Source organism: Anarrhichthys ocellatus, unplaced genomic scaffold (assembly GCF_004355925.1).
Source record: "Anarrhichthys ocellatus isolate YVR2014 unplaced genomic scaffold, GSC_Weel_1.0 scaffold31, whole genome shotgun sequence".
Taxonomy (NCBI): Eukaryota; Metazoa; Chordata; class Actinopteri; order Perciformes; family Anarhichadidae; genus Anarrhichthys; species Anarrhichthys ocellatus.
Genome location: NW_022280061.1, coordinates 36,815 through 48,791, shown reverse-complemented (window position 1 = coordinate 48,791; position 11,977 = coordinate 36,815). Strand labels below are relative to the sequence as shown.

The 11,977-nt window shown below is 40.4% G+C and overlaps 2 protein-coding genes across 2 annotated transcripts in view; one reads left to right on the top strand and one right to left on the bottom strand.

Moving 5' to 3' along the window:
* Positions 1-5,936: 5,936 nt before the first annotated feature.
* Positions 5,937-11,977, bottom strand: part of LOC116392720 (centrosomal protein of 95 kDa) — a 32,257-nt gene continuing 26,216 nt past the window's right edge. Inside the window, exons 17-22 of the mRNA XM_031864428.1 lie at positions 11,467-11,636; positions 11,248-11,322; positions 10,886-11,038; positions 10,200-10,346; positions 10,010-10,081; positions 5,937-8,479 (exon numbers count right to left, since the gene is read on the bottom strand). Coding sequence (XP_031720288.1) covers positions 8,303-8,479; positions 10,010-10,081; positions 10,200-10,346; positions 10,886-11,038; positions 11,248-11,322; positions 11,467-11,636 — 794 coding nt within the window. The 3' untranslated portion in view covers positions 5,937-8,302. The remainder of the gene's footprint in view (positions 8,480-10,009; positions 10,082-10,199; positions 10,347-10,885; positions 11,039-11,247; positions 11,323-11,466; positions 11,637-11,977) is intronic.
* The window catches only part of LOC116392764 (uncharacterized), a 17,703-nt gene continuing 14,958 nt past the window's right edge, over positions 9,233-11,977 (top strand). Inside the window, exon 1 of the mRNA XM_031864493.1 lies at positions 9,233-9,380. The gene's annotated coding sequence lies outside the window, so the exon portion shown is untranslated. The remainder of the gene's footprint in view (positions 9,381-11,977) is intronic.

Below are 11,977 nucleotides of genomic sequence, written 5' to 3'. Positions count from 1 at the left end.
GTGTGTGTGTGTGTGTGTGTGTGTGTGTGTGTGTGTGTGTGTGTGTGAACATGTGTGATTGTGTGCAGGACTCTGATGGACTATTATTGTCACGGCGACGCACCGACAGGCTCACTCGGAGCCTGCAGTCTTCCTCTTCTCTCACCGCTCTCCACATTCTTCCCTTATCGATATCTTGTTTGAACAGCTGCTGGAGAGTCCTCCCGTGTCATATAATTTGTATTCATTTGTTTGTTTGGGTTTAGTTTTGGTGTAGTTTGTGTGAAATACGGAGAGCAAAGTAACAGCTGTTCAGTTAAGAGCGGCTGTGAGTCGTGTTGTGAGTGAGCAGGTTGTTTTTGACGGCTCCTTCTGCATTCGGAAAAAGAAGCGGCACCGCCCGGTCATCTCACTTTGAATATTGTCAGATCAGGAAGTAGTTTGTCAACTTACAGTTTAACATCTTACAAAAGTGTTTTCCCAAATTGTCCCTAGGCATCTGAGAGCAGTGAGTCACTATATTGTTTTGCAATTTAAACTGATTGAATTGTTCCTTGTCATGCTACTGAATCTTTAACACTGCAGATAGCCATATCTTGCCCTTATTAGCCATCTTAACCTCAACCAATAGACCTTCCAATCCTCATTGCGGCAGAGTTGGTGTGCTTTTATTTTGTAGTAGCGCCACAAATTCATCCTACCTCTGTGTAATTCTTTGATATTTAAAGGGTTTCATTCCAAAATGGTGTGTATTGATCGCTAATTCGCTGATTCAGAATACTTTTTTTTTTTTTTTTTTTTTTGCAATGATGCTTGATAATTAGTCTGATTTTATTACCAGCAGTCATTTTGCAACTGCAAAACCATATCATTGAAATTCTCATGCAGACTGTCTTGGATGTGGGTCTGATGTTTTGGGGTCGAGCTCATGGTGGGTTGTTAAAAACAATGCGGGACGATGGAGGAGTGTGTGAATCTTATTTTTCTACCCATAATCACTGCAGTGTGGCCATAAACGTGTTTCTGCATGCTTAAACATTCGTGTGCGAGGAAGTTAAACAGTTTATAGATGAGTTCCCCATCATCTCTACTAGCACAGTGTCCCATATTTACAGCTGCAGAGATGATTGAACCTCACTTTTCGAGCCTGGTTCGTCTTCCTTTTCTCTCACATTTGTCTCCGGCAGTTACAAGTATGCATGTTTTTCTTTATTTCTTTTCTTTTATCCAACTCGGAATAACCCAGCACACCTCCCGTCAGATCATATTTTAAAGGGTTACATCTGTCCAGATGGGACCAGGCTTGATGAGGAGCTGTTCAAGTCAGGCATCTATCTTCAGTCCCATCCTCAGTTTAAAAAGGCAGAAGTATCTTTCTCTCTCTCCCTTGTCACTTTAGAGCACTTTACAAACTGAGCAGCGATGGCAGGAGTGCTTTCGTCACGTTAGATTTAAATGTATTATTTCATTTGCTATGTGACTTCATTAGAAATACACGGAGTAAAAAGTATCTATACACCTGTCATCTTTGAGTATGTATGTACAAATGCATAGCTATTTTGTATATGGTTGCTTTTTCTTTCTGTTCGATTTAAATGCAAGCATGTTGGTGTCTGTCACGGACCTCTTTGCATTCTCAGGTGAAGTTTTGTTTTACATTTATTAGGCTCGTGTGTGACGAGAGGTAAATCTGGTTCTAATGAAAACTATATTTCAAAGGCTCTGTCTTTCAACCCATGATGGAGCCTGAAGGTTGGCAGTTCAAAGTGATATTTTCTTTTGGTCAATCGCTTTCACTTATTAACACACACACACACACACACACACCTTCATAGGAGGACATGAATGGCCATATTTGATGCTCTGGAGGTCTGTCGCTGCTGGTTTCCAAACGGCATAGACAACAATGTTATTTCATTTGCACAGGAGCGGTCTGGTTGCAACATGAATTTTTTTAAAAGCGACTGAATGCTGATGGTGGCCTCAAACCTTTAGAGCTGCAAATGTTGGAGGTTGAGTGCTGCTGAGGTGCTGGGTGCTACACGGTGAAAATGTTCAACCAAAACGAAAGGTCCCCAAAAACCAGTGAGGAGCAGCGCCATCGCCACAGCCTCCAACCAAAGAAAACCTCTCTGCATGAATGGACGCTGAAGATATGAAGCCTATTTATTTGCATAATTACTCTTTGAACACGTTTTGAATTGGAAAAATCTGTTAAATGTTCGTTTTTTTTTTTTGGTTTTTTTTAAAAATATGTATACTGCCTGCATTTACTTGTAACCATCAACAGTTTGTTAGCTGATACTCAGTTTATTTTGTAGTGATCATGAGACAAAACGGAGAAACACAACATGAAATTGTCGTCTTTGTACAGTTAAATAGGATTTATTTGATTTTACCTTTAATTACCGGACTCGGAGGCAGAAAAGAAATGCATTCTACATTTTGTTTTTTTGCACACGTTATGCATACTTGGGCTCCAAGTTATAATCAGACACTTCCTTCTATTTACCGAATACTTAATGGAATGATCAAGTTTTTTTTTTTTTTTTTTTTTTTTTTATTATATAAATATAATGTTAACACACACGTTCTTGAGATGCACACATGTATGTTTGTCCAGTGCACACAGGCCACTTCTGCTCTTTGTAACTTTTTGTTGGCACCATGTTTTCTGGCTGGTTCAGTCTTCAGTGCAAACGTGTTGGGGGTTGAGAGCTTCCAGACGGGAGTTCCCACTTTCCCCCAGTAAAGCGGCAACATCTGTCAGACATTTTCAAGAATTTAGCAGGTTGTGAAAAGGTGAAGGAGAAAAAAAAAAAAAAGGTAAAGCGTTAACTTTTTCAAGCTTTGAACACCTGCGACAGGAAGAGATTTGTGTCGAGCCTGATCTGATGAATCTGAATAGATTGAGAGCCAGTTCTGACTTTTAATTGGTTACAAACCAGAACAAGCTGTGTAATGTTCAACTCTCTCCCCACAGTTTAAGTACAAATTAGTGTGTGAGAATGACTTTATTAAATTCAGTACAAAACAGTAAAAAGAATTGTTTTGTTTTTTTAAAAATGGCACCATGTTTTATTTCTTTTGATTTCCTATCTGTTTTTGTATTTATTATCACAGTATACTGTATGTGTTCATAGTTTTTCACATCAGCTGCTCTGTGAGCGTGTAACTGACACCTGTACATAAGTACAATAAAGAAGCAAAGTAATAAACTTCTCGTACCCTTGCAGAAAGCTGAGCAATAAAACTATGCTGTTTGGACCTCACAGCATTATGTTTTATAGAACCATGTGTACTCCTGTCTTCTTTTCTGCTGAAAGTTTAAAAGGCTAAAAAGTAAGTGAGTCGTTGAATCTACAACACATTTTATAGGATCTTCATGTTTTTTTATTTGTACTTTTTGTAATGTAAGCAGTAACAATAGCTGTCAGATAAATGTAAAGTATTACAGTTTCTCCCTCTGAATGTAGCGGAGTAGAAGTATTTAATGGCATAAAATGGAAATACACATGTAAAACAGGAGTAGCCTTGCCACAAAAACTCTAGGCTGCTTAAAGAACAAGTAGTTCTTTTTTACTAATATTCACCTTTCCTGAAAGGGTTATGTGTCTGGATTGTATGTGTTTTGAGAGACATGCTGGCAGAAATTCAAAGGAAAGTGGTTTTGTCCAGGAGATCTGATGCAGGGATGAGATTTCAATGCCAGGACTGTTGGCTGGATCTGTTCCTTCACTCGAGTGTTATCAGCTCCACCAGCAACTGCAGCTTCTGGTTCTGCCACTGGAACGAGGGAAATTAATCACGTCTTGTTTTCTTAGGTTTGCTAACTTAATAACAGACTGTATGGGAAATAACATGGAAAATGGTTAATAGAGATAATGGAAGAACTTGAAGACATTAAAGAAAGACGTTTAAGAACTCCTGAACCAGATGTAATAAAGACAACCAAAAAAGTCACAGGTTTCAGGTTCTTGTAATGTGTTTTAGAAGAATGAACATATAATCAGCATTCATTGTTAGTGTATTTCTGTCAATTGACTAATTAATCAATTTTTTTAATCTCTACAAATAAACCATTGACTATGATACAATAACATCAATTTGAAAGGTGCCATCCTGCATGATGAGGTTATTTTAGTTTAGGTGACGTAATGTTAAAGGTATTTACGGTAACATTTTTATGTAGACCAATAATTCAAACGCAGTGTTGATTTTTCCTCAGAAAATATTATGATTGTGAATTAATTATAATTAAAAAAAATGTGACTGGTCCCAAATGCATGTTTTGTTTATATCTGCGGGAGACAGGTGACGTTTGGTTCCTGCAGCACCGGAAGTGACGTCAGTACGCTGTGAATAACAAACGTGGTGGATAAAAAGTCGGTTATTGAGAACTCTTCCGGTAACAGAAGGAGGATCGGAGGAAGGCCAGCGAGCAAAAAAGAGAAAGTGACAAAAGACGACAATAACCATCGGTTAATACGTTAAGAAACAATGTGGGATTAAAGCAGAGTCAACGATGGCTTTATACTACTGGACATGTAGGTTAGCTCTGTGTCGTTGTAACTGACTGTAATGTAAACTAAGGCTAACGGAACACAGCGTGGAAACGTGTTATCAGTCATATCCCGTTATGTGTCCATAAACCCGCTAGTTGGTTAACTGACTCTGGTTGTAACGTGTTACCTTCGGACCGGGAGCTCTTCTACTGAAACCTGGTGAGACACAGGCCATGTGTGTACACGTGTTTTCATTTTAGTACCACTTACCACTGGTACAATGTAACTAAGGACAAGTACTACCCAAGTACTTTACTCGTGTACATTTTTGGGTACTTTTACACTTATAACTCCACTACATCTCAAAGGGGAAATAATGTACTTTTTACTCCAGTAACGTTACATTTATTTGACTACATTTAAAGTTATACATACCATTCTGAAAGTATTCTGCACAGTGAGTACTTTTAATTTTGGTACTTGAGGTATATTTTGATGGTAATACTTTTTATTTTAATACATTTTTGAATGCAGGACTATTTCTTGTAACAGAGTATTTCTACACTGTGGTAGTACTGCTTTTACTTCAGTAAAATATCTCAGTACTTCTTCCACAACTGCCACTCTCTCATACCACGGTGCCAACACTTTATTTAATTAGTGAAGACCTTTCTTATTTGAGAAGTAAAAAGTATTTTTGAACTACAATGTAATGATGAATATCAGTATGACGTGTTAATCCCACAATCTGCTGATATACATGCACGTGAAGGTGTAATGTAATGTATAGCCTCGTTTTAATTCGTTGTCTGTTTAGTGAAAGTGTGCATCACGAAAACCAGTTGATGATGAGTTCACCAAATGAAGTTGGGCGGAAAACTTGCGAAAATGGAAAGGTAAATGTGACTCAGAATATTTCCGTCAAATAAAGGAATAAATTATCCAAAAAATTAACTTTAAAATTTAAACAATATGCATACGTAGTGTAATAAAATAATTTAAAAAAACTATTTTAGCTGCCTGTGTGACAAACATTTGAATTTACTTTTTTTATTATAATATAAAATAAGTGTTTTTGATTTTATTTGTGAAGCTGTAGTGTCCGAATGTGCTATATGAATGAAATTGTGTTGCTTGTTCTGGGTTGTGCTGACGTGTTGCTGCTTCTTTTCCTGTTCTTAAGGAGTCCGGGATTAAAGACGCTGCGTGTCAAAAACCAAAGAGTCAAGACGAGTGGAAGACAACCAACTGGGCAGAAAATACAGGTGAGTCACCTTCACTTGAGCAAAGTCCTGCCGCAAAATAATCTAAAGATTGCAAGCAAATTGTTAACATGTAAAGTAAAGTTATACGTTTAAAATGGATCCACACCCAGATATTCAGGAAGAATTCATCACCTCGTTAAGCGTGGGAGACGGGCGCTACCTGGTGGATTTGGGGAGGTATGCCGATGTTATTAATGCCAATAACGATTCAAATTGAGTTATTTGTTAAAAATTGACATGTCACCTACTTACTCATGAAGATTTCCTGAGTTGATACTCTTAACAGAACCCGTTGAAAATAAGCTTGCTCCTACGCATCTTTTCTGACTCCCTCAGCTCGTCAGAGTTCATCGTTGATGAAGAGTGCATCCTTCAGCTGTTCAAGTCATGCCGGGAATGCAGCAGACAATGTACAGTTAGGAAACATGTCAAAGGGCTGAAGCTTGTGGTGAACCAGGCATGCTGCTTCTGCGAAAGCCGCTCTAAATGGACTAACCTGCCGGACGATGATAATGACGATGGCGATTTGCAGATAAACGGAAAAGATACAGCACATGAACAGACCAACTCAGCTAAGCAGTAATCCTCGTAGAGCGTTGTGGGACAGTGGCTGTGTACTGAGATCATGTTGAAGCAGCAATATGTTGTTACAGTGGACTAAGCGGCTCGAATTCTGGTTATTGTCACACGTCGGTGGAGTTTGGCTGTTATTCTTTGGACTGTCGTGAAGCGGTCCTCAACTTCCGTGTATGCTTTTACCATTTTTATTTCCACATCAGAGAACCATCGGATTCAAGTGAGAGGTCTGTTAACCTGCACACCACAGCCAAGTGAGACAACTTGATTTGAATTGGCAGGTAAGAGAGTTCGAGTGAGCCGAGGTAGAGATGCGTCCCTGAGGGAAGATGGACTTTTCAAATTTATTCTTACTTCAAGAGGTCATTCATCTTTTGATTAGCTTCCATCCTTTGTGCCAATATGCATTTTCAGAAAACAAGCAGCTGCTCAAACAATTGTCAAATTTTCAAGCAATATTGAACATTGTTTTAATGCCTCATCCTATTCATTGCGAGTTGTTAAACTCAAGACCCCACATGTAATCTGTAGCAGGATATTCTGTCTGGGTAATGCATGTTCACGCCCAACGTAAAATGCATGCAGGCTGCATTATGATCGTATGCCATCACATCTTGTGGTGATCAGGATCGGATCTTTGCCCGGCGTAAATGCCATCTGTGCAGGTAGATCATATTCTTTAAAAAAATACTGCCTATTAAGATGGACACTCTCCCTGCAAAAAAAACAACTACATATAGTAGCTAGTAAGACTTCCCTTGCAGAAAGTGAACAGATAACATGTTGATCCCAGGTGTAACCTTAAATAAACATGTGAGCCACGATTAATAAATCATTTTGGATTCCTGTCCACAATCGAATCGAAACACCTTTTTTGCATCATTTAAGGCCCAGTTATAGTAAATCTGTCATTAGCATTCAATAAGTACAGGTATTACTACAGATTATACATTTTATAAATTCATTATCATTTTTACATTTGATCTTCAGCTTTGGAATTTGAAATGTCAGACTTCATGTTATTTTGTCGTGCTACAGATGGAAATGCCTCATTACAGGATTTGTTCCGTAACTTTATATGTTTGATACTTTTGTATTGGATCAGCCTTAACCTCAGTAAAATACAAAAACAGTAACCTGTACCGAATGCAAATCACTTAACCTGCAACTGTGAGCCAGTCCAGCTAGTAGAGTTCAGGATCCCACACATTTAATGGATGACGATAAAGGGGCATTTGTGTGCTCATTAGATACATTAGGACAGTGCTACCCTTTGTGTTGGTTAAAAACTACAACATGTTTAGTTCTGCCAGAGTGAAAACAGTGTATCTGAAGACCAGGAGGAGTCATGAAAGACTAGATTATCATCGCCACTGGTGATCGGACAGCACAACACCAGGTTCATTAAAAATCAAACATTAAAGCTTAAAAATAAATAATCCACTGGAAGGGTTAAATCACAAAAGCAAGACATCACACGAATAAGGGGGAAAAATGGAAGTTAAAAATGTCAGTGTGGGACATTCATGCTCGTTAACTTTGCATCGGGGATCCTTGTTTGGCAAGAGGAAGAACATGTTGACTAGTTGTTTGCTACAATATCAGCACTCAAAAACGGCACAGTGAGGGAGCCATTTCAAAACATTCTTTGTTATCAAGTACTAAAAACCCGTGGAAGGAGGATACTTGGTCCAAGATGTCGTTAAGGTCACGTAGAGCAGCTGAGGTGAGAGGAAGTTAGCTAAATTAGCCAATAGCTACATGTTGTGGAGTGTGTTCAGTTCATTAATAACCATCAGGACTTGTATCTTAAATTCCTATTTTGTGCAAATCTCTGAGGGAAGATCTCGAGGAGACAGTATTGTTCAGCCAGAATGTCGTACCCTTAGTTGTGAAAAGCAGAAACAAAGTATTTTGCAGCATGTTCCTATGATGTTAATCCAGCCTGGATTGAGCGGAGCTTAAAACAGCCCCGCGTCAGTGCAGATAGCTAGTGTTGTACTGGAAGGACGCCATCTGGACCCGACTGCGCAGCGCCTGGACCTCCAGGTCCTGGAAATGGTCGTCCTCGTCGTTCTGGATGATGATCTTCTGCAATTCACCGATTTCACGCTCCATCCTGGAACGCAGCTCTCGCTTCATCTTCAGCAGAGCCTGTGGGAATGGCAGTGAAGAAGAAGCACTCAGATTGTGTTTAACTTTAGTGAAAGTAAATAAGTCTCAAAATATATTTTGAGTACATGTTTATATGCCATACATACATACATAAACACACACACACACATGATGGCAAATGTAGTCAATAGAGGAATAAATTCCTGTGTGTGAACTATCGACAGAGCCGTGCTGGCAGTGCCTACATGTACCAGAAAGCATTGCGTGCGAGCGTCTGACCCCCAACAACAAATCCTTCCCGAAAAACCCGGTAGCTCGTGGAGGTGGGCATTTCAAACGCGAGTGTGCACAAAAAGTTAAAGGCGTCTCAAATACTGAGACAAAAATGCCGACGTGGTGTATCGTGCCTGGATGCTCCAGCTACAAGAAGAAGAGAGAGGAGCTCGTGAGCGTGAACTACCACCGACTACCGACAGATGTTGTACGCTGCAAACAATGGCTCCGAGCGATTAAAAACCCGAAATATGACGAGAACGCACCGACCTCAGCACTGGGGAGTCTTCGGGTGTGCTCGCTGCATTTTGCAGCAGATGACTACAACCGGGACATGCGGTCAGAGCTGATGGGAGGGCCCATCAAGAAACTGCTGAAGACATCCGCTGTGCCCGCTGTGTTTACAAGCGACGTCGGCCGTGGCGAAGCAGAGCCCCGGGAGGAGCGAGGCCGGACAGATGTAAGCGGTTTATAGCCAACGTTAGTAGAGCACATTGCTAAAAATGCCACATTGTGTCATGTACTGTTGCTGATCATCCTAATTGTTACTCTGCCATCGTAGACTGAAGAACAACCCGCCTCTACTTCTACCGTCAGTGCGTCCAGCTGTGAGACAGAAACACGGTCAGCTGCTTCAGCCCACGGTCACGGTGGGCTCGTGCCTGAGGTAAGACATTACGGTAATGGAGATTCTGATTTGGGCTTTCATTAAATAGTGATGCGTTAGAAACTTTAATAATGGTGTCCACGTTTATTTACTGTTTTAGGAAATTGTTGCGGTTTTTTTTTTATAACTCTAACCCCCAGGCATGTCCAAGAGGTATTACTGTAGAGTTCTAGCCTGGCTGCTTTCCAAACCAGGACACAATAGTAAGATCTCCGTGCTATAATAAAAGCAGATAAAAGCATTCAGTAGAGCTGTCTAGAGCTTTTATTGTGAAATGTAAGAACGGAAAGAGTGTAGCTGTAATGCGCTGCAGGTTACAGTGGGAGGCAACAAAGAGCTGGCTGTCTTGGTTCAGACTAGGTAGCCTCTGCTAATATTTTATTACCATCATAAGTCTTCAATAGACGCAATCATTAGCAATTACATTGTGCAATCAGCATTTACTTAATAAGTTAAAGCAAAACACTTTGTCTATTTTAAGTAAAACACACCGCTTTCTAACATGAGAGTCCATTCAAGTTGGTGATTTGTGGCATTTTAACTCATTAAAAACATATTGCTCATGTTGTGCACGAATAAGATTAAAATTGAAAGATTTTTGTGACAGCGGTACTAAGTCAAATGTTTACCTTTTCTTGAGATTTTTTCCGGACCTGGATATCCTGCCGCTCTTGGGAAAGTTTTTCAGCAAGTAGTGAAAACTGAAAGAGAGGAAGCACATTAAAGCTTCATCCTGGAATGCATGAGTAGGTCCATTTTAAAACTATACAACAGTGTGTGTGACTTCCTGGTTCTTATATAGGTCTGTGTGTGTCCTACCTGGTCTTTGTAGTAGTTCTCCATGGACTTGATCTGGTCCTGGTGTCGTCTCTGATGTTCCAGCCGCTGCTCCTTAGCGTAGGCTTTCTGCTGTCTCAACCGGACTTTCTGTAGCTCCAAACCCTCCTCAAACAACTGCTGAAACATCTAGACAGACACACAACCACACATCACGCAAAAGACTAACGCCAGATGTTCCCATGGTTTGTGATTTAACTTATATTACTTAATATCTAAGGTTATTTATTCTACAGCTCTGATTCCTCTCAAGCACCCACACAAATATGTTAAAACAGGGACCTAACTTGCCTAATAAAGTTTGGGTTTCAGAAGAGATGGACAATGTAAACAACCTCAAGTCCATTGCATCCTTGTAGTTTGTGGGAGCATCAAAGTTGCCAAACATCAGCTGCTTTTCCTAGTTTTTTTTATCATTGAGTATTTTATATATTTGGGTGGTGAACGGGACTGTTGGTCAGACAACACAAGCAAATCCTAGTTGTCATATTAAGCTCTGGAAAGAGTTGACCTTTTTGTGGCACTTTTCAATGCTTTGAAACCTTTAGATTTTATATACAAGACATTAAATAAATAAATTAGATGTAATTCTATATTTGAGTAATCGTTAGTCGCTGCCATAGTCCTAGAACTGGAGTGCAGAGTTGCGACCGGCCTCCACTACCCACCCTCTCCTCCTTGGTGCGAGCCCTCATCAGGCGGGCGCGGTGCTGGACATGGTAGTCGCTGTGGTACTTCTTGGCACGTGCTACCTGCTGCCTCTGTTCCCTCTGTCTGTTCTGGGTCGACTTCTGCTGTTGGATACGCTCTTTGAAATCCCTCTGGAAGATAAACATGTTCAGCTTGCAACTGGTCTGCCGTGTTTCACAAACACCGCTTGTCCAGAACAGGCAGGTGAAGTCTGTCTGCATGTGGGTGCACTGTTTTGTAAAAAAATATGATGACACTCTAAACATCCATTGTACCCGTTGATAAGGTTACTTAAATGTGAAGGGACCTTTTGAATGTGTGTTTATGTGTTGATGCTCACCAGACGCCTGTTGTGGTCCTTGTCTTTACGGATGATCTCCACCAGCAGGTCATGTTTCTTTTGGGCTTCTTCCACCTGACAGACAAGCAGGCATTTACATATTCATTCATCAGTCCTTCCACCACATCGTACATTCCAGATTTTAAGGAGCACACAGACACCGCAGTCAGGCCCATTTGTCCTGCACATGGCAGACTTGCAGTGGCCACATCGTCCTACCTGGCTTGAGAGTTTGCTGCGACGCTGGCTGTGAGGGGATGACAGGGCATGGAGTCTGTCCACCTGCTGCATCTGCTGCTCCCACATCCGACCCAGGGCGTGGGGGGAGATGTGAAGGTGGGGCAACTCCTCAAGGAGCACAGGAAGGAGTTCATTCTCCTTCACCTTCACTGCAGAGAGAGGACAAGAAAAGGAACATTACAACCATAGTATAATCAGACTATAATTGGTTGAAATCTGCAACCTCACAGCTAGAGGTCACCTAATCCACACTAGTCCTTTTTAAAAAGGGAGCTCCAAAGTTAAAATGTCATCAAATAACAATCTTTGACCAGTCACAAGAACCTTTCCTTCATAGGTTAGCTGCAGCTTACAATAGATTACTGTTCAAGATGACCCAACTATGACCATACAAAGGTTCATATGGTGTTACTGTGCAGTTTTGGGGAAATTTAAAGGAAAAGTCAGCAAAAATTGCATTGTAACAGATTGATAATTTTTTTTTTTTTAT